At 39.3% G+C, this 27,944-nt stretch overlaps 2 protein-coding genes across 4 annotated transcripts; one reads left to right on the top strand and one right to left on the bottom strand.

The window, feature by feature from the left end:
• Window positions 1-1,746: 1,746 nt before the first annotated feature.
• LOC135256941 (techylectin-5B) lies at window positions 1,747-16,782 on the bottom strand. 3 transcript variants are annotated; one of them, XM_064339244.1, is made up of 8 exons: window positions 16,663-16,779; window positions 15,412-15,511; window positions 14,272-14,812; window positions 9,414-9,648; window positions 5,970-6,107; window positions 5,472-5,688; window positions 3,793-3,988; window positions 1,747-3,261 (listed from the first exon to the last, which is right to left on the bottom strand). In XM_064339244.1, the coding sequence occupies exons 3-8, from the start codon at window positions 14,635-14,637 to the stop codon at window positions 3,115-3,117; spliced, it is 1,299 nt and encodes a 432-aa protein (XP_064195314.1). In that variant the 5' UTR covers window positions 14,638-14,812; window positions 15,412-15,511; window positions 16,663-16,779; the 3' UTR covers window positions 1,747-3,114. The 3 variants fall into 3 exon arrangements, with proteins under 3 accessions (XP_064195314.1, XP_064195315.1, XP_064195316.1); XM_064339246.1 differs by having other exon boundaries at window positions 3,131-3,261; window positions 3,740-3,988; window positions 16,663-16,780; XM_064339245.1 differs by lacking the exon at window positions 15,412-15,511 and having other exon boundaries at window positions 16,663-16,782.
• A 5,967-nt stretch (window positions 16,783-22,749) lies between these two features.
• pomca (proopiomelanocortin a) lies at window positions 22,750-27,526 on the top strand. Its single transcript, XM_064339248.1, has 3 exons — window positions 22,750-22,894; window positions 25,846-25,983; window positions 26,585-27,526. Exons 2-3 carry the CDS (start codon window positions 25,864-25,866, stop codon window positions 27,125-27,127), a joined length of 663 nt encoding a protein of 220 aa, XP_064195318.1. The 5' UTR covers window positions 22,750-22,894; window positions 25,846-25,863; the 3' UTR covers window positions 27,128-27,526.
• Window positions 27,527-27,944: the final 418 nt, after the last annotated feature.

Raw genomic sequence — 27,944 nt, 5'->3', positions numbered from 1 at the left:
GGAACCTTTTGAGGAACTCAGTGCGTTTCCACCGCAGGAACTAGGGTCTAAATTTAGTTCTGGGGGCTTTGTTTTACCCCCCAAAACGTTCCTGCTCGGGGGGTAGTACTTTCCGAAAGTACAGGAACCTTTTGGGTGGAGCTTGCAGCGCTGAACATTTCTGATTGGTCGAGTACTCGTAGCATTTGTGTTGTATTTATTTTCCGCCATTACCCGCCATGTTTGAAAATATGCAGCGGCAAACCAATTTATTTTCATAATAACTTCAAATCAAACTTGTATGTTATGCGGCGCAGTAGCCTACTTTTGGTTATAACCTGTCAACGTCTTGGAATTATAACGTGTGCTCTTCTGTTCTTTTCTTGCTTTAGTATTCGTTTTATAAAATGCTAAGCATTCGTGCTGGGACAGCATATTACGTAGGCTACCAAAACATTCAAACGGATTAATTCGGTTGCTGAATATTTTCTTCCGGATTTTCTTTGTTAGCCCGTTGTAATTGACTCAAAACGTTTGATACAGTTATGTGAGGTATGCGGTAGTTCTGCATAATTAACATTGGTGATACAGTACAAGCAAACTGGAAATCACCTTCCGCACTTTGGTAAAATAACAGGTTAATTCTAGTAATCTTCGCTTTAGCTTTTTCAGACTGCCGTAATTTTACTCAATTTTACTGCCATTTTTCAATTCCACGAAAAGACCAGGAAGACTATGGACTCATTTATGGTGCATGGTTCGCATCTGGAGGGCACACTTCGCTGCTCGGCTAGCAGTAACTTCGAAGAAAAGCAAACGGTGGCTGTACCACTACTAATTTACATTTTCACGCAAGTCCGAGTTTTCGTTCTATTCTTGTCATTTTGCGATTAGCCTATATGGAATTGACAACGAGAAAGTAATAAAACAGCAAATTGTTTACAACGTGTGCATGTTTTCTGCTGTTATGAATGTGTTTGAGAGGATATATGAAAATCAATAAATACAAAAGTAACCATATATAGTCATTGTTGGTAACCCGTTGTATATAAGTGGAATAAACCCCCCCGGGCTGTCCCGGTTATTAGAAAATAATGTAGGCTACTTCGGTGGTAGTATGGGATTACAGAAGAAATCATATGACAGATGGACCGACGACAACGTCAGTGGGCTAATTTGCCTAATCTTCGCGGTACTTTAGACCCCGGTGGAAACGCAGACAACCATTGGCTGAAGGAACCTTTTAGTTCCTGGTAAAGTAGTTCCTGGGACTGAAAGTTCCGGGTAATTTTGGTGGAAACGCGGCTATTGTTACCACACTTTGCTGCTATAACAAACTGCATTCTTCTGGAAAGGCTTTATACTAGATTGACCATTGCTGCGGGAATTTGTTTCCATTCGGCTAGAAGTGCATTAGGACGGGTACTGATTGGGCGATTAGGCCTGGCTCGCAGTTGGCTTTCCAATGGATATCAAAGGTGTTGGATGGGGTTAAGGTCAGGGCTCTCTGCAGGCCAGTCAAGTTCTTCCACACCGTTCATGAAAAAGGAAGGGGCCTTTCCTAAACGGTTGGGGAAGCACAGACTTGTCTAGAATGTGATTGTATGCTGTGGCATTGAGATTTGCCTTCACTGAAACTAAGGGGCCTAGTCCAAACCATGAAAAACAGCCCCAAACCAAGAGGTGTCCAGATACTTTTGGTCATATAGTGTATGTATGTGTAGTATGACTTTCATACACAAAGAAATTGTTACCAAGCACACAATATCGAATGGCTCACAATATTTTATTCTCAATTATTCAATTATTATTTGATTGTTAAGTAAGCAAAGAGCTCTGCATAAAAAAGCCATTGGATTTCTTGGATTGGATTTCTGTTGTTGTAATGAGAAGCCTAGGTTGGTAGTAAAGTCAGCTTGTTTGAGCAACTATAGGCTGAGGTCAGGTTCTTGCTTACTATACATTGTTTGGACTGATCAATCATACCTGATGTGTCAGTACACAGTAGAAATAATAAGAAATTGCTATTTTAGATTGGACACTGGCATTATAAAGCAAACCATCGGCACAAATGACCCTTTTTCTCAATTTTTTTTCTCCATGTGTAATTTCTTAAAATTTATTTTTTAAAAGATTGTGTTAATTCTTTTTTTTTTAATCACAGTAGGTCAAAAATATAGTTTAGAGCAGCAAGTGTGGTTCTATAGCAAAGCTTCAACAAAGTAACAAACTGTATTATACATGCTCAAAGTTTTAGTAAACTGGCCTTTTGTCTATGTAGAAAAATCATTTAACACTGCACATTGAAATTTATCCTGTGTTGAAAAAGATAAAAAATGTATCATCACAAAACGTCAAAAGTTGTGCGCGCTGTTGTGCAAATGTAAAGCAATTCTGTGTAGAATAAGGAAAGCTGGGAACATAGCTTAACTTCTGGTAGCTAAGGTAAGTGTGTTAATACACTCTCCATCTCACCCTTGATCCTCAAACTATCAGAATAACAAAACATAGTGGCCTTCCATCCCTGTAAAATTGTATCTGTGTAATACTTGTCTGAAAGGACAAATGGATGTTATCACAACTGTAATTTCTGTGGATACTTTACGCACATGTAAAATCAGTTACAGCATGTAATTTTGTTTTAAAAGATTGGCCTTGCTTTGATTTTACAATATCATAATGCATATTTTATGATGTACTTCTTGATTTTAACCCACTTGCTGCCATTCACAATCACTATTTAGACCAGTAAAAAAAGAAAATATTGCACATAGCACTTTCATTACCACAAATATACAGTTTTCCTTGCCACCACTTTTTAAATTGCACAGATAAAATTGATATAACAGAAAGTTGAGTGACTTGAATGGTGAGCGGGAGACCAAAGAGAGACCTTGACAATGCAGTATATAGTACATTTGGCCCACACGTTCTGGTGTGTATGTATGCTTTCTTTTCTGGAGTAAAAATGAGCACAAAATGAGCTGATTGGCTGACTGACCATTGGGAGTGTCAGTTCAGTCCTGCTCAATGACAACCTTTCCCTGCCACACTGAAGCCCCTCCCACGGCTCTTACATCCTCGACCCCCTTCTACCTGAAGAGTGAAATGGCAAGATTCTGTGCCCATAGGTCGTCATGGAGATAGGCGAGGGCGGAAAGTGCGTGGGCGAATCATCATGCTGACCTTCTTCAGGGAGTAATAGTCCGAGTCCTTCCAGGTGTACCACACAATGCCATCTGGCCCCAGTGGGCTCTGCCCTCTGGGTGAGTAACGACCACCCTGTGGGAGGGGGAAAGGGGGTGGGCGGGTTACTAACACAAAACATGTATTTTGATGTAAATACATAAACATGATGGTATTAACCCCATCTGCTTTCACTCACTGTGTTTGCAAACAGTGCAAATTTCACCCTGTTACCCTGTCAGCCTTTTCCCTCTAAGGATTCAGCAGAAATGTTTTTCCCTTTTTCAAAAAAAAAAATTTACATCTGGGATTTCCTTCATTTTTTGTGCTTTCTTTTCAATCAGCCACTGGTTGGGCTATGGAAGCTATGGTGTGTGGGCACTATAGCCAATCAATGAAACAAATTATGTAAGTAAGTGCTGATGCACAACCGCATAGAGTTGAGCAACAGACACCACAGCCCTCTAGGACTGAGATACCTAGTAAATCACATAATTTTGTAGATGAAACACTTATATCACAACCAATTTTAAAGGGTGTGAATATGTGTCATAATGTTTTGTGAACCACTTACTATGTGAGCATATGGCTACATTGGAAGAGGTGCCTCAGTACCACAGAATGTACCTTGTAGTACACCCCATTGAGGTTGGCAAAGAAGCACTGGTTGTACCACCACCCGCCATGTGAGATCTGGGCACAGATGTTGCCCATGTCAGAGGTGCTGAAGTCCTGCTTGTCGTGGTACCAGCTGAAGGAGTCCTCCACAGTGCCGCTGAACCCGCTCACATGGAGACGGTAGTGGTTGGCCTCCTCCTCGATGCTGCCCAATCAGAGAGCCCACAGGGAGACTGGGTTATCATCAGAGAAACAGGTGCAGCAGACACGCCAAGAGCAAACTGGACATGCCTTCAGGTGGGTGTCCACCAAGAACATAAGCAAATGTTAGGCCAGAGGTGGGTGCATGTTCCTAATGGTTTTTGCTCCAACCAGTTTTTCTCCTTTAAACAGCTGAGAACACCCATGCTGGATCATTACTAACACTGCCACTGTCACAGGACAGGACAAAACATACATTTGCAATCTGCAGCTGTAAGCTGCAGCTTACTGTGTGACTGTATGAGAAATGTGTGTGACTGTATGAGAAATATGAAATCCCACAAATGATTGGGTTAATAATTCTGACAGAGGAATCCAAACTGTGACAACTATTTCCCTAAAATAACCTTTGATTAACCATTAATTGGCATGATCAGTACCCAAGAAATATATAAGAAATTCAGACGGTGCAAGGGAGCGAAAGATAAACGGAGCAGAATGTTCTCTTTCATTTCCGCCATGTGTGCTTTCTTTCATGTGGGGAGGAGGAAGTTCACACTGAATTCTGACCCAGCATTGACTTTCTGACGACTATGTCAAAAAAAGACGAATACAGGAAACACACTCTCTATCCCTGCTGATACTGTTGTTTCTTTACTGTAGAGACCTTAAAATGTGTTTCTGGCTTGCTGGTTGTTCTTTCAGTCACTCCTACAGTGGCCTGTTCCAAATAAACTTCAAACTGATTCTATAGCCCAGATCAACTGTCTTTTTGGTTTTTACTTCAACCTTAACAAAGCACACCTCATTCAACGGCTCATCATTGAGCGGTTAATTAGTGGAATCAGCTGTGCCAAATTGGGGTTGAAATTAAAATCTACAGGACATTAGATATGCAGGAACAGAAATTCATTATGGTAATTCAAATTATCTCTTTTTGAGTGCAGAAATAATCCCACAGCACCTATGGCATGCCATGTGGTATAGAAGTCAAAATTGTGCACAAAAAAGAAGTACGAAAACACAATAGATATTTCCTGATAAAGAAGACTTTTCTGCAATGTTAATTCAACAAAATTCTGCATTTTTTTTTGTTTGTTTTTTGTTGCTGTGATTGTATTCCATATTGTTCATTCAGTTTTTTCAAACAAACGGCCCTCCATGTGTTCGTGTAAGTTCTTATTGATGTGTTTTCAGAACATCAACCTTTACCATCATTTTTTGAGCACATTCAGTGTCTCGCTGAACTGGATCAGAATACATCAGATTAAAGGTGATATAGTGATTGACAAACACATATACCCACAGGGATGAATGAAGTATTTTGTGTCTGGTCTCATTCCTTTCTTTTCATGTAAGATCACTTAACTATGAACTCATAGGCTGTGGCCCTACAGGTAGGATTTAGAGTCAAGCAGACTAGACAATAGGATTAAGTGTCATAACTAGAATAAGTGGGTCTTAGCTGGCACAGCGGGGATTCTAACCTGAAGCTCTCGTAGAGGGCGTGCTTGTGCTTGCCGGTCCAGTCCTCCAGGTCGATGCGCAGGCTGTAGTCCCCCTGCCTAGACAGCTCATGAATGTTGTCATTGCCCAGCCAGAACTCGGTGTGCAGGTCCCCAAAGCCGTTCTTGTACTCTCTCCAGCTGCGGTCGAAGTTGACCGTGCCGTCCTGCCGTCGCTGGATCACGGTCCAACCACCGTCTGGCAGGAAATAGAGCCACACGTGAAGGCCAGATCTCTTTGTTCCTCCGCATTGTGTGATGTAATAAAAAACTGCAGTGCGGTTACATAAGCACTTAGGAGACCACCAGCAGGGAGACATCCTTAAAGTGCACCTCCAGACCAGAGAGATTAAGGTAACTGGACTTCTTTAACCAGCCTATGGCTTAAAATGATCACTTGAGAGCCGGAACACAACAACCAGCAAATGCTACAGGCTTGCAGAGCTGGAGTCTGGGATTCCTGCAGTAACAGAACCTTACTTTCAGTCTCCATGTCGCAGAAGACTTCTACAGGCATGGCTCCCAGCGATGGCACCACGGTGTAGAGCCCTGACCGGCGGACCCCATTGTAATAGATGGAGGCACAGTCGATGGGACAGTTTCTCACATGCTGGACCTCTGGAGGGCACAAGTATGGTCAGCGATGAGCTTGTTCAGAAATCTGACTCTGACGTCTGACCAGCCATAAGGCAATTAGTCCACTACTCAGGAAAGCACTGAGCAAAACCAGATGAAGAGCTATTATTTTGCATGATTCCTGTGTGATTGTGCTGTGTTTTGCTTTGTGTATGTATTTTCTATTTCTGAGCTGAAATCTAAGAGATATTTCCGCCCATTGCTGTAAAATAATGTTTTATGATGTTCCATTCATTGCAATGAAAGGGAAAAACTGTTTCACACCCCAATTTGAATCAATGCACTCTGGCTCTCTGTTGGTCTCCATTGGGAATCAGGTAGACTGTGTATACAACAATTTTAAATTGGCAAGGATCTATGGTGGGTACTGTTTTGAAAGCATTTCCTGTTAATTCTTTCTGCTTAATGCATGAAACATTACGAATAGCTTGTGGCAGGACAAAGTACTGTATGAACCTACAAGGCAGATGCCTATTAGAAGCACACTGCGAACACACACAATATATATTTTGAAAAGGACCATCTCCCCCTTGTGGTGTGATTCATATTATTTTCTGGCGATTCGAACACTCTTAAATTCAGATACTGAATGCCTTGGTACAATTTGCTTAATTTTGCAAAAAAACATTGTGATGTTGTGAACATTATTCCAGGTCATGTTTCGCCATTGCATCTGGCATGGGCATTCCATTCCATGTTTAACTGCGTTCTCTCAGCACTCACCCGTCCTGCTACTATGATGTAATGGCCGCCAGTCTTGTTACTGAAGATTCATTTAAAGCATGTTGTATGCCTTGACCTACTTTCTTAATACCATAAGAACATATAAGTAAAGAGTCACATTACAACAATTACCCACAATGCTCTGTTACTGTGTGTCAACAATGTGTGTGTATCAAGCGGCAGCAGAGGCAACACATTGTTCAAACTAAGGTGTGTAGACGCACCTCCTTGGAAAACATTATATTGGGATAGGATGTCAAAAAACACATAGGGCTGCATTCACTTAATTCCTTAATTTTGATTTGCTAATACATGCTACTGTAACTTATCCTCACAGTTTGGTGAGTTAATTTGGATATTACTGAATTTTTTGAAGCCATGTTTGTGAAGAAAAACTAGTAGGCCTACTTAGTAAAAAGTAGATTGTGATATAACCTATTCTGCTTAGACTATCATCTCCATAGGATCTAATCTCTCATGTATTTAATAGTCAAAATTAACAATCATATCAAGTCCATGGAATGACTAGACTTACAACAGGCTTACATTCCAGCAAACTCCTATCCTGAAGGGCTCCATATTACTGTGTAATCATTTCAATTACAGCCAAATTAGGCCTTGTAAACAACGAGTTTCGATACTTTAACCAATTTTTGCATTAAACTAATTAGCACTTAAGTACTGAACTGCACCAAGAACAAAAGATACTGCGGCCAAGGGATAGGCAAAAAAATCAATTTTGTTAACAAATGCAAAGAAATAATTCCCTCAAGAGGCGTGCGCCATATGAAAAAGACTCACGCAACAAACAATTTGCATGTGAAATGCATACATTACAGTGAGCACAATAATGTTTGGGACAAAGACAGATTTTTTTTTTCTTCCTGAATCTGTTTTGTACTCCACAATTGTAGATTTGTAACCAAACAATGCACATATGGTTAAAGTGCAGATTCCAAGCTGTTAAAGGCCATTTGTATCCATTTTGGTTTCAGCATGTAAAAATTACAGCACTTTTTATACATAATCCCTTCATTTCAGGGCACCATAATGTTTGCTACAAATGGCTTCATGGGTGTTTCTGATTAGTCAGTGTGTTCAGTTGCTTCCTTAGTGTAGGTATAAGAGTGCCTTCTAGTATTTTGTCTTGATTCTACGTTTTTGGTTGCCTTTGGAGTCTGGTATTGGCATTTGGCAACATAAGATCTGTGACAGTAACAGTCAAGTAAGCCATTACGACAAGGGGAAATAATAAATAAATAAATAAATAAATAAATAAATAAATAAATAAATAAATAAATAAATAAATAAATAAATAAAAATAGAGACATAGACCTAATCTCAGGCTTACCTAAATTAACTGTTTTTAACATCTTTAAGAAGAAAGAGCACTAGTTAGGCTAAAGAAGACCTCTGCAGTTGATGACAGAAGAATTCTCACCATAATGAGGAAAGACCCACAAACACCTGACCAGCACATCATAAGCATACTTCAGGGGGCAGGCATGAATGTGTCAGTGACTACTGACCAGAGACGACTTCACACACAGAACTACAGATGATGCACTGTAAGATAAAAAACTGTAAATAGCCACCAAAACAGAATGGTGAGGTCCCAGATCTCTAAGAAATACCCAAAAGAGCCTGCAGAGTTCTGAAAAAAGGTATTGTGGACAAATGAGACCAAGACTGACTTGTACCAGAGTGGTGTCAAGCAAACTGTGGAGACTAAAAGAAACCGCCCGTGATCCAAAGCACACCCTGCTCATCTGTCAAACGTGGTGGTGGGGGTGTTTTGGTCTGAACATGTATGGCTGCCACAGGTACTGGCTCACTTGTCTTCATTGAGGATACAACTGCTGATAGCAGCAGCAGAATTAATTCTGAAGTGTACAGAAGCATCTTATCTGCTTGAGCTCAAGAAAATGCCTCCAAACTCATTGGATGGTGCTTCATCCTACAACAAGAAAATGATCCCAAACTTACAGCTAAAGCAACAAAGGAGTTTGTCAAAGCCAAAAACTGGAAAATTCTTGATTGGTCATGCCATTCACCCAATCCAATTGAACATATGTTTCATATGCTGAAGAGAAAACTTAAGGCAAGTAGCCCTCAAAACAAGCAGGAAGTAAAGATGGCAGCAGTACAGGCCTGGCAGAGCATCACCAGAGAAAATACTCAGCACTTGGTGATGTCCGTGGGTCACTGATTTCAAGCAGACATGGCATGCAAAGGACATGCAACAAAGTGCTAAACATGACTACTTTCATTTACTAATATGTCCAAAACATTACAGTGCCTAGAAATGGGGGGATGGGAGCAATGTATAAAATGTGCTGTAATTTCTCAATGGTGAATGGATAAAAATTTCCTTAAATTTCCTAAAATTGTGGAGCACAGAGCCAAATCAAGACAAATATGTCCTTTGTCCCAAACATTATGTGTCTTTTAAATACATGTGTTTTAAATTCTAACCATCACTGGCTATAGCCACTGGGGTTTGAGATCCCTGCTTTGGCGATTTCTGTTATGGAATGTTCCAGAAGCATTCCCGGGGCAACCGACCTGGGTGGAGGGCCTCTTGGGTGCTCATCAAGGGGCTGCTGCGGATGATGTTGATCATGCAGCCAGGGTTCTTGCGCACCTTCTCCACCAGCATGGACAGGTTGTGTATCCGCGTCTGCATGTCGTAGATGAGAGAGGCATGCAAGTGCAGCAGCGTGCTGGCCTCTGCGTGCTGTCTCTCCAGCTCCCGAAAGCGCTGCTCCAGAGATGAGTTCAGCCCATTCTTCTCTTCATTCTGCCCCGCATAAAAACTCATTTGAACTTGTTTCGTGAATTTGAGCTTGAATCACAAATTTGAACTAGATTTTTTCATATTTTTATTTTCAGTGAGGGAGTTACGTAGATGTTTCATGCCGTCAGTAATGTATATTTAGTATTTTCTTACATAGATAGGAGGATACCAATTCCCGGTACAGAAGACTGAAACATCTGTTAAATAGCTCACTTACTGAAAATAAGCTATTTTTAAAAAGGCAGGCTGTAGCAGCCAATAATGTAATAACTACCATTAATGTAATAACTGCCAATAACGGAATAATTTCTGAACCAATAACGTAATAACTTTTTGCACATAATGTAATAAATTTTAGATTATTGACTGTTATTACTTTTAGCTGGTAATAAATCTAAAAAGTATAATAGATCGATAACGTTAATATACTTGTATCACTATGTAAGTTTATTATTATCAAATGTCAGATTCATAACCGTAAGCCAAACTACTGTGCTTTTTCAATACTGCTCAAACAGTCCAATCTACCCTGATCTAGTCTAACTCTCGAAAACACACAGCACTAAAACCCTACTCTCTCTCTCTTCAAATCAATTCAAAATGCTTTAGGCATGAATACACTTGTACTTATTCCAGTCGTACACATAGAAACAGGAATAGGAAACATGAAATACAAACAACAACTCTCTCTCTCTCTCTAGGAATTAATTGTTTGTGTAACTTGATGGTTAGACTTATCTCCAGCCCTGCCTTATACTCCTTTGCCATTTGAGTACCAAATTAAGTGAGAGCACACATGTTTGCAAACACAGACAATTACTCTTATGTTGTATAATATGAAATCTATACCTCTTTGAAGATGCTGTGTTCTCAAATAAAAAAGACCACCACTTCTTTCCATGAAAAATATAATCTTTAATCAAGTGTATTTAAATAACTTCTTCAACCAAACTGGCACTATTATCCCTTGTGCTCAACTTTCAACCTCTTAATGCAAAATTCTAAACTGTAAAATATAGTATATAACATGACCTACAAAGATAACTTTGGTAACACATCTTTCAGTTTTATCATAATAATAAAGGATGGTTTACCATCCGTTTTTTTAATGAACTAAACATTCTCTTGATACACATTACATTTACATTATCTATACCATTGGTCCCAGCATCATGTTTTGTCTCAGAAAACAATATGTTTCATTTTATCAACAGAACTACTTTGTTAAATATTTTTTGCCCAAACTAATATAAAAGTAGTACTGATAATTCTTTTAAAAACATGTATTTTGCACACCAAATTAGGAAGTATCGATAAGAGTATTGATAAGTATTGGTATTGATAAGCATATCAATAGTGGTATTGGTATTGATAAAATCTGAACCATGCCCATCCCTAGTTGTAGAAACTAACTAACTCACGAACAGGTTCAGTTTTCTTATGACATGGCTTGCCATTGTGTCCCTTTCTCTCTTGTTTTAAGCACTTCTTTCATGGTGACTCGACTTGACTTGCTTGAGTCTAAACACAGTGACATGGGACTTGCTTGATACTTGAAGGTTAAGACTTGAGACTTGCTTGTGACTTGCACAAGTGTGACTCCCACCTCTGCCTCACTGTCAGGTGAAAAGAAGCAGTTGGCAACTCTACATGTATCAGAGGCATGTGGTAGTCTACACCCTCCCCAGACCAACAGAGGATAGCGCATCAACCAGGACCGTGATACACACAGAGAATTGGTATAACAACTAAAATTGGAGAAAATGGCAAAAATAAAAAAGAATGAACTATAGATATCATTTGCTTCGGTTTTAGACTCTTTGTTGAGCTTGTCATGACTGTATTCAAATAGCCAGGGATGTCAATAGGGCAAGGATTCTGATTTGGTAATACATTTTCATGTAACCTTTCAGGAGTCAGGTTTGGTATATATACATAGAGAGAGAGAGAGTGCTGAATAGCTATAATAGTGTGGTTGAAACAGTTTGCTTGAAAAAGTTATTTAAATACATTTAATTAAAGATGACATTTTTCATGAAAAGAAATGGTGGTCTTTGTATTCGTGGACAAAGCATCTTCAAAGAGGTATAGATTTCATATTATATGACATAAGAGTAATTGTCTGTGTTTGCAAACATATGTGCTCGCACTTCATTTGGTACTCAAATGGTTAAGGAGTTAAGGAGTACCAAGCACCACAAACAAATAAATAGTCATAATTCCTAGAGAGAGAGTAGGTGTTTGTGTGTGCGCGTGCGTGCGTGCGTGTGGTCAGGTTTTTGAGCAGCTTTTTTTATTTGAAAGAGGAAGCAAGGGTAAGTGTCATAGAAATGTGACACTTTATAGCCAATAAATAAAACTTAAAGCGATATAAGTATATTATTACATTATCGGCTTCTGTTATTACATTTTTTATGATTTATTTAAAAACCCAGCTAATAATGTAATAAGCAGCCAATAATGTAATAACTTATTACATTATATGTAAAAAGTTATTACGTTATTGGTTCAGAAAATGTATTACATTATTGGTCAGTTATTATATTATCGGCTTTTATTACATTAAGAACGGAAAAATTATTCCGTTATTGGCAGTTATTACATTAATGGTAGTTATTACATTATTGGCTGCTACACAGGCCTATTGCAGTGCACGCCATCTGGTGTAACGTTCAGTTTTGAGGACAAAAATGTGCTATAAATGTGCTTTGAATCATACTCAATACAGAACGCTGTTTGAAAATGCATATATGCAATATAAGTTCATTCCACAAAACGTTTTGTTGGAAATTTAAAGTGCGCAAACAAAACTTGACTGCCAAAGCAATATTTTGTCTTAAAGAAAGACACTGAGCTCAGGACAATCCAGATGAAAAGATTCAAATTAATCCGTATTTTCTATTCCAGATAAAACAAAACACATCAGATGTTCCTCAAACCTAGAGAGTACCACAATACACTTTCAGATATGGAGTTCTGTTGGTAAACGTTAATGCATACATGACTTATGCTGTAACTAATGAGAATTTTTTTTTAATCCATTAGTATGGAAGCCCTCTAAGGGAAGGTGAAATTTGTTTTTACGGTAAATGTCGGCCAAAAAATGCATGAGTTAATAACTCGTACGTACAACTTTTTTTGGCGACCTTTACCACAAAAAATCTTTTCACCTTGCCTTTCAAGGCTTCCGTACATCACCTTTTCAAATCCAAATAGCTTCTAAATGGCTTACATCTGAAATAACTTGAAGTATTAATACTGCCGGGCAGGCATTACTGACTACTATCTTTTTATTATCCTGTATACACTTGAAGGCCTGCAATAGAAACATTAATGTAGCTTGTTTGACGTGCAACTAGCTAACTGTCTTCTCTAGTATTGGCTCAGTGAAGACTGATGTTTAAGTACTCCTGATAAAAAACAGTGGATATCCAGGCAGAGTCTTTCTGGGAAAACATGAAAATGACCCTATATTTTCCCACTAGTTTAAAAAAACAAGCCACCCGTGTGAGACCAGTCAGAAAAATAGAAGTGAGGGATAATGTAACTGCAGGTTTTGTGACCAGGGAGAGCAAATGGGTGTTCGAATCATGGTACAGCGCCTTACTGCTTGCAAGCATGGTAAAGAAACCACGTGGAGGAAGTTGAGGTTACAGGGCTAATCCTGTTATAGCCCAGGGTCACTGAGGCATTAGGAGAGACCTGCTGCTTCTCTGCCTCTGCGTCTTGGATACCATTATTGTTGCTACTGTTCAATGTCACGGTTACCTTGGTTTTTAGTTTTCAAATGGTGAAATAAACAAACAATAAACCCCTTGAGTAAAATGATAAATAAGAAGACTTCTTATAGAAAATCTCCCTTTATGTTGGGCTTCCTTCCTGATTGGGCTAGCTAACCCTGGCCCTGGAGAGCCAGAGTGGGTTGTTATGTTTGCCTTAAAGGAGTTGACCCATATTAATTTCTTATATGTTGTCCTTGAAGCCTGTAGTATGAATGTAACAGTATATGTATATCCCTTGAAGACAGTAGTAGAAGTATATAAACTAAAACAATTTTTATTCGTCATTTCCTCTTCAGCAATGCAAAAAGCACAAGCTGCAGTTTGGGAATACGAGGCAGAGGAGAAAATGAAATAATGGATCGGTCCTGGAAAATCTAATGAAATATCTATTTGATGTAAAGGGCTCAGTACTTCCAGGGTAAGTGCATGCAGGTTGTTGGAAAGAACTTAAAAGGGTTTCATATACAAAAAATTGATAAAGTTGCCATTTAAAATAAATGGCCAATTTAGACCCAAAAAACCAGGTAAGGCGAGTATACCATTTGGTCATCCAGGACCAGGGTTAAAAATCATTGCGCAGCTCGGCTGAGGGGAAAAGAATCAAGTCTTAAGGATGTGAAATACCCAGCTTTCGTGTCCCAACTCATTTTCAGTTCCACATTCAGGCCACTTAAAGTTTCTTGCTGAATATGTGTACTTGATACATCACCTCCCATTCATACCACCACACGGTGTCACGATTAACAAAGCCTGAGTGGGAAGATCACTGTTAAAATACTAGATACAAAACAAGATAGAAAATGATGGGGATTAAGACACATATCCAAGCGCTCCCTTGTCTCACCTGCAGCTCCAGGACTTTGACACGGTGACGGTGGTTCCTGAGCTCCTCCTGCAGCTCAGAAATGGTCTCCTTCAGCGCCAGGATCTGCTGCTTCCTCTCCTCGTTTTCGTGCAGCCAATAGGACACCTCGTCTGTGCAGCGGAACATGTCCGGACAGCGCTGCTCGCCCAGCTGTGGCAGGGTGGCCTCCAGGTGGCACTGCCCATCGGCCGTGGCCTGGTTGCTATACTCGCCACAGTTGGCGGACCCACCGGTGCCGATGCGGTGCGTGTTGCCGTGGTGATCGGTGTCATTCTCGTCCGCCGCCAGGCAGGCAATCCAAATCGCCAGCAACAGGAGGGCGGGGCGCAGAAGTGGCAATGTCATCCTGCCTCACCTGGCTCCGCCCACCCCTGTGCCACCGTGCGGTCAACCAGCCAGGACCTCACAGGGGGTCGGATCTTGTCCGCAATCTCCAGAATAGCTTTATAAGAGCCGCCAAATCATGCAATTGCCTTGATTCAAGGGTCTCTTATTCTTCTAAATCTGTGGCTCCCAGCAGCTGAAGTGAACAGCAGTACACATACAGGAAATACTGGAGTGGAGTTCATTTAGTTCATTTGTTAAAAAACAGTATAAACTTTAAAACAGTATTGTGTGCTGGTGTGTCTCAACAGATAAAAATAAAAAACAACATATAGAACTCAACATTTACAGCAATTTGCTCATAATTTACAGCGATTCAAGAATGAGGATCACATTCATTTGAAAATAAGACCACTATGGAGGACAACAGGGGCAGAAGGTTTGCAACAACAGCCCACTTGGAATGTCCTAGAATGCTGACTCAACAACCCACCAATCACATGCCGACTTTCCTTATCACGTGATATGTACATCATGCATATTTTAATATGCGTCAACAACTCTTGTTTTATATTACTTGAAAGAGTCCTCTTGGAGTGGGTTACAGGGTTGTGTGCGCCCCAATTCTCTTACCAAATTTGTCCTTTTCGCTTGAAACACACACAACTTGAAACTCCAAACTGTATAGGGCAGAGTGCGTAATACTCTCCATCATTGGTTATTTTTCCTCTCTACAAATCTATCCTGAGCACTTATGTGTGGAGTACAATATTGAAGCTTTCTTTAGATGCTCACCTGCTAGTATAGCGTTGCTCGTATTTTCTTCTTTTCTCGATAGAATGGTGGATAGTTTTTACCGAATGTAGAAAACATTCTCGAAATGTTTCTGAAGAGGCTGAGCAAAGTGAAAGAAGATAAGAGTACACGATGATAAGAATAGGCCATTCAGGCAATAAAGGCTAGTCTTATAAATACATATACCTATGCTGTGCAGGTGGGTTGCTATGCAGTCTGGGCAAGTTTTGTGTCCTCTAATGGGATTCTTATTATAGAGCCCATGAAGATCATAAGGCCATGACCCCCACCTACACAATGTAGTAGCTGTCAGCTCATGCACCTCAGTTGGCCCACTCTAATGGAATCATGGTAATTGGTCATTAAGATGAACTCAGATCAAGCAGGCCTAATCCATGCGCAAAATGGTTGTGCTCGTCTGTGGCCAATTGCTCAAGGTTGCCTACAAGCACTGGGCAGTAGGGTAGTGTAATGGGTAAGTCCAACATGTAAGGGATGGTCTTCAAAGTTCAGGAATCATCTGGATAAGAAAATCAGCCAAATAATGTCTACGTGAAGGCGTCCCACCTGGGGCATTGCCATCATACAATTAAGCAGAGAACTTCACCTGAATTATTCCAATATTGTGAAATGAATTGTGTACAAACAAATAAGAACACAGTTAAAAATGTAAGCTACAGTATGTAAGTCACTCGTGGTTGTGGGTGAGAATAATGAGAATAATGTGCAGCACGAGGGTGAGGACAAGTGGCCCTCAGAGCACAATGAATCCAAAAATACTATCACCCGATGCTCTTCTTTTCAGCCCCCTTCAAGCAGCTTATGAAGTTTCACAGCGAGTACAACGAAGAATGTTCTAGAAAGATCCAAATTGTAACTAGTTCCAGACACTTCCCATGAGCCTCAATGATAAAAAATTTGCAGGCTCATAACCCCCTACCCCCACCCCAGGTGATGGACTACAATTAAATACACCTGCTTTTTGCACCATTCTTTATGATGTGTGTTTCTAGTACCTATACTTACATTCAGTAACTGCATTATTGGCCGCCAATCAGAGAGAAATGCAATTCGGTTTGGTAGAACCCACCACATACACCTTAAGTATCTAAAACCTAATGCTACAAGGTGCCAAAAGCAGAATCTCAATGCCACGTAATTCTGCCACCGCGGCTCTGATGAGACTAACGGCAACTGCAAATGAAATCAACCCCTGCTACATTGCTGAAAAACAAACTGATTGAAAATTACCTTGCTCAAAAAATCCATTCCTGAAGAGGTGGAACATGTCGGAAATGCAGGGCCATTCCTCTTCGCCGGTAGTAAGCAGACAGCGTAAAGCAGTGTAACCGTGGCTCGACTGAGCTTTGCACAAAAGACAACTTACCTCTATAATCCAGCATAATTGGATTCCAAGTTCAGGGAATGACACAAGACATGTAAGGCACCGAACGAAGTGCTGAACAAGCAAGCCAGTGTGATGTCTTGCTGCATCACAATATATTCCACTATTTCTTTTTTTACTTTTCTGTTGTGTGGCCTTACATACACAATTAATCATTAATGATATGTATTGTGATTTCCAATGCATTATATCTTCATTTTTAACGCAACTTCTTTGCATTTGAATTTTTCATTAGCCTCTGAGCTTGCACAGCGTCATTTGATCAGAAAAATGTAAACAGGAAATTGTATTCCAAAAGGTACAGCTTATTCAATAACCCCAGAAGACAATTCATTTGACTTATTCCATTAGGGTTTCCAAAAGTTAATTTAATAAAAATAAGCATCACATTCATACCACCTTTTTTCTTTTACTGTTTCAAACGTTACTTGAAATGCTACCAGACCTGGGTCAAATACAAATATGTATTTGTATTTGAAAATGTAGTGAAATACATATTTGAAGTATTTTCAGATACATTTACACATGACATACTTTGTATTTGATTTATTTAAATTATTTTCATGAAAAACCAAATACATTCTCAAATAGTATTTAAAAAATACATTCCTTTAAATAAATACTTTCCTGGGAAACCAAATACTTTTTCAAATAGTACGGGCAAGGGTAGCCTACGCTGGCAATTTTAAACAACCCATGCGCTGCCTCTAACAGACAGTAGCCTAAATGCCCGTACATGTCTTTGCATAGGGGGATGGCAAATTCAGACTTGTTGATAAGCTACTTGCCAGTTTATTTGTACCCATGCAATATTTTTTAAATTAGTGGCCTTTTACTGTATTTCTTCTTTTTTCCTCTATTGTATTTTCAAATACACTTTTTAATTTAAATACTCAGTATTTGTAAGTGCTGAATTTCAAATAATTTGTAAGTAAGTATTTTAAAGTAATTAAAATATTTAAATATGTATTTTACCCCAGTCTGAATATTACATATACAGTGAGCGCCACTGCACATTTTATATATAGTACCCCTGTTGCTATCACAAGTTACATCATCAATAAAGCCCCTTGAACTGTTTCCAGATGCAGCCATACAAGTCCAAGCCATCTCACTGCCTCCACCATACTTAACAGATGAAATATGCCGAAGGTCAAGGGTAGTCCTTTCTCCACAATTTCACCTTTCTGTCACTCTGGTAATCTAGGGTTTACCTTTGTATCATCTGTCCATAAAACCTGTTGCCAAAACCTTTTTAGGCAGATTTTCTGACTTTCAAGGCAATTTTTTTTCTCTTGGGAGAAAATAAAACCTCATAATGGCTTCTCTGATTTTCACTGGCACAACTCTATTCCTTATGTTTCCAAACATTAATAGCAGACTCCAAAGGCAATCAAAAGCCTAGAATCGAGACTAGATACTGAAAGCTCTCTCACACCTGCACTTAAGTAATTTAAACACACCTGACTAATCAGAAACACAACAACGTTATGAAAAATGGGGGGACTATGTATAATAAGGGCTGTAATTTCTACATGGTGAAACCAAATGTATAAACACCCTTAAATACAAGCTGAGATATACATATATAAGAGAATATATATATATATATATATTTCTGTTCAAAAATATACTAAGTAAAGAAAAAGAATCAAAACAGAAATTGCATCCTGAGTGCGCTTCACAAAGATTTTCTCTCCAGTATAAACTCTGTGGATGTGACATTTGAAATTGTCCATGCAACACAATGCTAAAAGCCTCTGTATCCCACAACAAAACACTCAGGACTGCATCATCAATGAGAAAAATTTCAACAAAAGGCCATTTTAAGGCCAAGGTCAGATTTCCTGACTAATGGCAGGCTTTTAATAAAAGAACCTTTTCTAAGTAAACAATTTTACATGGAAGCAATATTTCAACTATATGATGAAACTCCTACATGACCAGAAGCAAGGACAGACATATGTGTCTTTTAGTGGGAAGTGCACGCTGGTCTGTGCTCTCTGGAATAGATGAAGGATATTGCAATTACACTGGATTGATGCTTTCGTGCATTGTGCATGTCGCATGTACGAAAGCACGATCTACCATTGGCTATCAGTCGAATAATTAAAAAATGTGCTGCTTTGCTCCGTGCCGGAGATTGATTGACACAGACACAAAACACTGCTCCCGTTTTTACTGGGTCTAACCACTGGCGCCAGATTGCCCAGCCAATAGTAAGATTCCTGTGAATTTCAAATCTAGACCCCAGAGACCCAGCTTGTGGACAGGGTGGGGAGGGGTGCTTTATTGTCAGCGCAAAGTGTGTCGATTCACTTGCAGTGTTTTCCCTGTTAGTACATGAACACAGGGCAATGGACAGACCTTATAAATGCAACAGGGTTGTACAGACAGTGAGATAAAATAACAAATTGGAACATGAGTTTGTTTAGCTGGAGAATTTTGATTACTGCTATAATTTTAAATGTAACTGGTACGTATGTGTACAATTTTACTGTGTATTAAGTCACTGATTAGGTAACAGAAATGTGTTGCACCTGTCAAGAAAAAAACTCTACTTGATTCATTTGAAATCTGCAATCCGGAACATTAATTAATATTAAACACTAATTACAAGATTTATTAAAATGTGAAACAGAGAAAAAAGAAAAGAACAGAGATATCCCATGGACCTTTTTTAAGTTTGACAGTCCAAGCAGAATATGAAATAACTCTTCTGAAAGTACAAATTAAAGCTCATGAAAACAGTTTACTGTACACACAGGCACTGACCAATCTTTCTCTATTGAGTCATTTAAGCCATTACGAATCACAAGATGTGGGGCTTGCTAAAATAATAAAATTTTATGTTTCCAAAAATAAAATATTTAAATGTAAAATGTAAACCAGGGTTCTTATTTATAAAAATGGTCTAACAACAAAGTTTCTATGTAATTCAAGTTTTTCATTCCTGTTAAATAGTGGCTTATGCAGTAAACCATTACTAAGTAGTGTTTTATAAAATCCTACTATGCCGGTTTGGATGATTGTATCTCAATATAAAGTTTATACTTTTCGCCGGTTAATTATCTGCTGTCTATGTGGAGGCACTGTATATCTGAGGGCTGTGCCCAAATGCCTGAAGTGGGATGTGTGCATGCTTTAAGAATAACGTTTAATTGATAGTGATAGTGCATGCTTGCTGTTATCAAAATGTTGAAATGTAACCTTTGTACCCTTGAGGTCTGCATAAGAGTGCCTGCTAAATGCCTGTAATGTAATGTAGAGGTAAAGGGTGCTTATTGGCTGGATTCAAAAGACGGTGTAATTGTAAAGCAAGATCACAAGATCATGCTGCTACTGGGATTCCTAATCCTGTAGTTTTATTGACCTCCACTCTTCCTATTTGTGCAGAGCTGAGACTTCACAGGGGACTTCCTTGGGTGGAGGATCCCCACTTGTGTTATCTAGCATTCATACCTTTTATTAGCACAAGTAAATTCATATCTAACTATTTCTAAATGTCCAAAATATAAATATAGCTTTGATCAGTGTAGTTAAATCACATGAAAATTCTCAACTGTTGTTTTTCTCCATCAAAGCAAATGGAAGGGTCAGAGTTGTTCTCCAACTCCAACAAATGGAGCACTGACAACAATGAATGACGATTAGATTTCCCTTATAAAACATAAAAAGAATGAACACAGCTATTTTTTGCTAGCAATGCTCAGCAGGACAGACATTCTGTAATCCTGCAGACTGGGACAGGTTTCAATTCACTTTAATGTTCCTTTAGTAACAGGATTACAACACCAAAACTTCATAAAACACCTTGATCTCACACAGCAAGAATGGGGAAGTTGTTAAAAAAAAATTTTGAGCTTAAAAGTTTGTAAATGAGCTTGGCACAAGCACTGTCTTCTAAGAAAACCTAAACCTCAAGCACTCTTGTATTGTGACATTGCTTTCAGTGTGTAAAAAACCCACTGACTCACTTCAGCTGCAGTGCCCCCTGTCTGGGCATGAGTGGCATTGCACTGGCATCACAGCAAAATGCAACTAGCCGCATCAAAAGCAATAAAAATGAAAAATGAAGGTCGAAATCCTCATTTTTAAAAATCCTTAAAAAAAAAAAAAACCTTTAAGTAGGGAGAATAATTATTTTGTTACATAAACAAAAAAGCTAATGTAAAATAAATACCATGGATGCATGGGTTAACTAGCCCTACCTATCTAAAACTACATTACTATACACTATTTGCTTCATAATTATTCTACATTATTTCCTTCTTGCACTTACTACAGAATCTAACTTTATGTTATAGGATTATGAATTGACTGTTACTATCAGTTAAGACCATGACGACTTAGCATCAGCACTGAACTTACGGAAGTCACTCTGCTTAAGAACATCTACTAAAAGCCTCAAAGTAAACATAAATATTAAAATAAGATTATAAAACTGAAAAATGAACAAAGGTTTTACATTTTAGGAAGGCCAGGGACCCTGTAGAGACGTCCTAAGGTAAGGTGCACTAAGGAAGAAAAGGGCACACCATCACCCAGTTATCATACAGAATATATTCTGTCAAAATGAAAGAATGAAAATTAATTACAGCAACAATAATGAAACAAATATAATTGTTTTTGTTAATGAAATCAAAGGGGCATATTGGTAACTTGGAGCAAAAGGGGCAGGTGCTCAGACAACCAGCGTCTGTGCCCGTGGAAGACTATTGGTTACACCGGGCAGAAATCTTATTTCCCATTTTCATTTTCCTTTCACCAGAACAGGCTTTGAAGTTGGTGTGTGATGTTCCCCATCTCTAATGCTCGAATGATGAATGGGCACTCAAAACCACATGCAATACCTCTTCATCCTTTCCCTAACATCTCCATATGCTCACTGAAGTTAAGCATATACAGTAGGTGCTGGTCCAATAGCATACATAGCAATGTTTTATGATTTTTTTTTTAATACAGCATTAACTATTTTTAGCAAATTTGATTTATAAAAGTAATTGAGACTGAAAAAAGTTGCTTACATTAAAAGTAGCATATGTGCATCTTCTGTACCCGTGAAATATACATCTCAAATGAACTTCAATTTGAAGTAGTGTAAACAACCATACTGTAGAAAAGGAAACTTTGAGTAAAATTTTTTTTTACAAAATGACAATGTATAATCACCAATATAATCACCTAAGGCATACTGTATTTTATACATTTTGCATTTCTATGGCAGACAGGAGGCTGCTAAAGCTAAATCTTTTTAGCTCCAAAGATTCAAACATGTGAAGCTAATGATTTGGTACTGGTTTCTCTTCATCATGTTTTTTCATTGCAATCAATGAAGATAATAATAATTAAACAAGTCTTGGGAACAAATGCCAAGCTTTTTTTAAAACTCAGTATAATAACCTGAAAGGCCATTAAGGAAAAAAAAAATCTCATTTATTCTCTGATCACCATTGAGGCACACGAGAAATGGGTAAAAAAAAAAAAAAAATCATTTTCATCAGAAGGGGATACGTGAACCCCATTTCAATCAATAACGAAATGTCTTTTGTCCACATTTATTTTCCATTCTCAGAAAATCACCTGTCATGGCTTTAATCTCGCGGACACAGCTAGACCATCCAGGTGGTCCCAATCTGTTCCACAGGCTTCCCAGTTCTCCACTCACAATGGAGGTGCCGAAGAACTTGCGATCATATTTCAGCACAGTAATTAAACTGAAATTATCACAGGAAAGATGCTCTCGCATTGAACCGATAGCACCTACTTGATAGTCCATCCTTCTTCCAGTTCTGTCATAGGGCAGGGGGGGGAGGAAGGTCATTGTCTCTTCCAATAACGCTCTGAGATTTCTATTTGCACCCTCACCGGATCTTGGCAGGCACAAAGGAACTTACCTCACAACTATTGTCCTTGAAGGACTATCACGCAGGTATGAGCATAAAAAGGAAGACACTTTGGGAAGCAGGCAGTCGAGTCACACAAACAGAGACAACTGTTCAGAGCGAAAAAAGAGAGTGGAAAAAGACCAGTGGCAGGAAGAGAAGAGAGAAGAGGAGTCGAGACGCTTGGCATCAGGTAAGGAACATTAAGCTTTTATCAGAACACGACATTTCATTGATTGTACGAAGAGTATTAACAAAAAAAACCTACAAATTACTGATCTCAGTAATCCGCTTAATGAATGAGTAGGCAATTTAGGTTACTGTCTGCATTTTCAACAGGTCTTCTAAAAAACAAGAATAGATCTGTGTTTTTTATTCAGTTGTTCCCATAGTCTGTCTGTGGCAATGGCCATTTATTCATATAAATAAACATTTAATCTACTAAACCGAATTGGAGAAAATAGCCTTGTCATGCATTATCTATGATCTATTATATTTATTCTCAAAGCATGCATCAGCAGGACTTTACACCAACATTAGTAAGTTGAAAAATCTAGGAGTATGCTAAAGCATGCCAATTAGTAGAAGTGTTCATACGTTATTTTTCCAGTTTGCACAAATCAATTTTCAAGAGCAAATCTTACTGAAATGGGAGCACTGTAGAACCCTGGTCAGAACATCCATAATGTTTAACTTACTGAAGACTAAGTTTAATATTTCCATATTCAACTATTTCTTTGAAATTCACACATTTAGAGTAAAATCTACATTTTCTTAATATTCTGGCATTTTCTTTTAAACTGTGATAATTTATAGATTTTATTAAAAGTATAGAATTATAAGTATAGAATATTTTATGTGAATATAGTTACTCAAGAGATTATACTAAATCTAAACATTTAATTTCAGAAAATATGCACAATCTTTCTTGTCCTTATTTTACCAAGAGGTTAGAAAAAAGAATAGTAAACAGAATATTCTGTAGCTGTCTTTAGTACATTGTTATATTCAGTGTGTTCAGGTTCACTACAGTATATTAAAGGGAGGTTTTAACTCACAACTTTTTTTTCCTTTGCATCAGACAGATAATGCTGCTTTTTGTCATTCCATTAGTGAATATAACCCACGAGGTCAGTGGGTCCCTACAGAACCCCTGAAGTTCAAAAATATGTTTTTTTTTTTTTGTAATCTTGCGGGGACATTATTAACATGTGCAAACAAGATCTTCTGCAGTGGGAACAATTCATCATAAGAGAACAAGATCCATATGTTGTGGGAACAAGTTGTGTGCCCAAGAAAATTTAATCATGAAAATGAACAGAACACCCAGCAGGGAAATCTGCAGCTGTGTTTTTCAGCTATGTAGCTAAATGTAGCAACATTGTTATCCCTTCCACTGATTTCTATATATAACCTACTAAATGGACTATAATACAGGCACGTCTATGCATTTGTGTCAATGTAACATTGTGAGGGACAGACATTGGCTGGGGACACGTCCACCTTGGAAATGACTCCTATGGTGCTGACAATTTATGCCGTTCAAGCAAATAGTAAAATTGTAAGAAAATGCTTGGGGGGGATGGCTGTGTCTGTGCAACTCAGATTCGTGATGGGGGATATAGCCCCAGCTTGCCCCCGTTAGCGCTGCCGTTCATTTACATTGTTAAATATTATCTTGTTCACACACTCTAATAGCATGTTCCCAGAACATATGTATCTTGTTCCCACAACATATGGATCGTGTTCCAACATGATATGACATGGTCCCAAACAAGCTGTAAGATCTTGTTTGCACAAATAACATCTTGTTTGCATATACTGTTCCCTGAAAATAAAATAAAAATGAAAAAAACATTTTTCTGAACTTCGGGGCTCCGTAGTCCCCAGACTGTGCTGGGTCGTGGAAAGAGGAGAGGTGGGATAAAAAGTCAGATTAAACACTGCAATATTTAGATACTTTACACATACATTTATTTTCAACATGTACAAACAAATAATTCCTTACTTTAGCATATGTTCTATACTACTATATATTTAGGTGGGTCAGATGAACTGTGTTTATTAGTTAATTGTGTACATGGCTAAGAAGGTCTGGGAACCACTGCACTAAATTAACTGAAATATTTTGGAGACTAGAACTTGCAACATTTGTGGTTATCTTGGGTAGACGGCACGCAAAGCTGAAGCTACACCACACTCACACGCACCTCCAGAGAAAGGTGCTTGTGTGGGTTGGGGGGAGAATGGAGCTCACATGGGGTATTGTTACCACCTGTACAGTTTGTGTCATCAGCGCTGCGGGGGAATCATTCATTACAACCGGGAGGAAGAGCACAAATAGAAGCTTTGAAAACAGCTCAATGCAGCTATCAATACCTCAGGGTCACTTCACCAAATTTATACACTTGGTTCACACTTTACGGCATGGCATTCAGGTCCGCCATTCAGGCATAAAAGAACGGAATGCTCCTTCAGCTGCATCTCACCAATAAGGCATGAGATGTTTTATTTTAGTTCAAAATATAGCACTGCAGTTTCACCCGTGCAGTAGGCCTAGCCGAATCGCTATTCAGAATTTAAAAAATATTCTGGCTTAAAAGGGATAAAAATGGATGTGTACACGATGACACAACATACACTTCCTCAGATTAGCAGAAATGCAGAAATATGAGGCACTAAAATATCCAGTAACTATATAAATCATACAGCCCCATTTTACATTATGTCACCGTGTACTGGGCTGTAGGCCTACTTGCCCCGCAGCTCACAGCTGCAGACTACACCTGTATTCTCGGTGAAAACATTTGACTGTGGCCTGATACGGGAGGGAACCAGTGAAAATGAGCAGGTACACACCCTCCAGGAATGGAGTTGTGTACCCCTGAGAGAGTGTGAATATCCTGTGGTAATACATGTAATACATGTATTACAGTGACTGCGGAGTGTGAAGATGCTGTGGTAATGAGGGCTGGGCTGTATTACAGTGACTGCAGAGTGTGAAGATGGTGTGGTATTAAGGGCTGGGCTGTATTACAGTGACTGAAGAGTGTGAAGATGGTGTGGTATTAAGGGCTGGGCTGTATTACAGTGACTTCAGAGTGTGAAGATGCTGTGGTAATACATGTAATACGTGTATTACAGTGACTGCAGAGTGTGAAGATGCTGTGTCCGGCCTGGATGCTGGCACTGGCTGTGCTGTGTGCGTTTTGTTCAGAGGTGAGCGGTCAGTGCTGGGCACACTCACATTGCAAAGATCTCAGCTCTGAGGAGAACATGCTGGTGAGTGCAAACCTCATTCCATTCCCAGTAGCCAACTCTGCTAACAATGTTTGGTTCCCAAAGGAACAATCTTAAAATTTGACTGACGCCCATGTTTTATTCATGACATCCTCACAGCGAATGATAGTCATTAGGGAACTGACCATGTAACATGTAACATTTCGCGTGGCTTGAACATTTTTTCTGTGGCATTTAAAATCATAACAAATAAATTATTGATATTGGTACAATACTTTCATTTTTTGAAATGTTTTGTGTTAGCTGGGTAATCACCATTACTGAATTATTTCCCAAAGATCAGGCGTATATTTAAGGTTTTTGTTCCATTATGCTATGGTTCCCCTTTAACGCAATGGCCACTCTACAGTTTGCGGTGCTTTGCAACAATTTTTGAGATTGAGTATTTTCACCTGTTTTGTGGGTGTAGAGGGGTACTACAGTCACAGATATAACCAGAAGCAGCAAGTGTGTCACACAGTCACAAGCCACCATAGCTACAGAAATCTATTTCAGTTTATAAAATAAAATTAGCTAAGCTTTGCTCATGTTGAATGAAGCCCTGCATTGCCCCCAACCTGTAATACTTCCCTTTGACTGGCAGGAATGCATACGCCTGTGCAAGTCTGAACTGACAGCAGGTCGGCGTGCCTCCAGCACCATGGAAACGGAGGGGGAAGAGGGCATGCTGGGATTCCTGCTCCCTATGGTGTCCAGCATGCAGGAGGGCCCGGAGGTGGACGAGCAGGGGCGCGAGCCTCGGCACGAGGACAAGCGCTCCTACTCCATGGAGCACTTCCGCTGGGGAAAGCCGGTCGGGCGCAAGCGCCGGCCAATCAAGGTCTTCCCCAGTGGCATGGAGGAGGAGTCGTCCGAGGCCTACCCGGCCGAGATGAGGCGAGAGCTCCTGGGCGACTGGGACTACGCTCCGGAAGAAGAGGGCGTGGCTGAGGAACACCCACAGCTCACCCTCCAGACCAAGAAGGACAGCACCTACAAGATGAAGCACTTCCGCTGGAACGGGCCGCCGGCCAGCAAACGCTACGGTGGCTTCATGAAGCCCTGGGGCGAGCGAAGCCAAAAACCCCTGCTGACTCTCTTTAAAAACGTCATCATCAAGGACGGCCAACAGAAGAAAGCTCAGTGAAGACACTCCAGTGGGTGAGAGGGAGGGAGGGAGGAAGGAAGGAAGGAAGGAAGGAAAGGAGGGAGGGAGGGATGGTTACGTGAGATTGAAATGCTAAAATCAAAGTTCTGCCACCTCTGCTCCCACTTCCTGTCTTTACCCATCAGGTAGTCAACTTTCTGATTTGTTTTGAGAAAACACTTTGCTCAAAGGAGATGCTTTATTACCAGCAACTACTTTGCTTTTACAACGTAGTGACACATAACTTCTGAATAGTGTACATAAACCTGCTTTTAACTGGGGAAGGTGGTGAGGAAAGGGAGATTTAAAATGGAAAGCATTTTTTATTTTGTATTGACATGTACTATATTGTAAATGAATGAAACATTAAAAGATGGTACTTTGTTGCAAACTAAAAAATATGTTCTGATTTATTATCTGTGATGCTGACAACCCAATGCAAGGCATTTCTTAGTTTTTCTTTTTATGTTGAGCAATGGAAATGAGAAATATGTATGGTTAGAACGCTAAACTTGGCCAGATTGATTTTTAGTTGCATGCTGGAATGCTAAAAACATATTGTAGCCCTATTACTTCAATTAAACAAAGAATCAACCAGCACCTCCTGAGACAGCCAAAAATATAGTATACATTAATACATTATGGGCCATATTTACTAAGCATAACGCAAATTACTATCAGGGCCACAGAATTATGCATTGCCGTGTGTTTTCAATATAGCTGGGTATTTACTAAGACTGGTTATGTAAATGAGCACAGCCGCAGTGAGTTCATTTAAATCACAACATATTGGTTGGTGAAACCACTAAACACATTT

The sequence above is a fragment of the Anguilla rostrata genome, chromosome 6 (genome assembly GCF_018555375.3).
Source record: "Anguilla rostrata isolate EN2019 chromosome 6, ASM1855537v3, whole genome shotgun sequence".
NCBI classification, from domain to species: Eukaryota; Metazoa; Chordata; class Actinopteri; order Anguilliformes; family Anguillidae; genus Anguilla; species Anguilla rostrata.
Note: the sequence above shows the minus strand (reverse complement) of the source record. Positions and strands in the feature narration are given on the sequence as shown.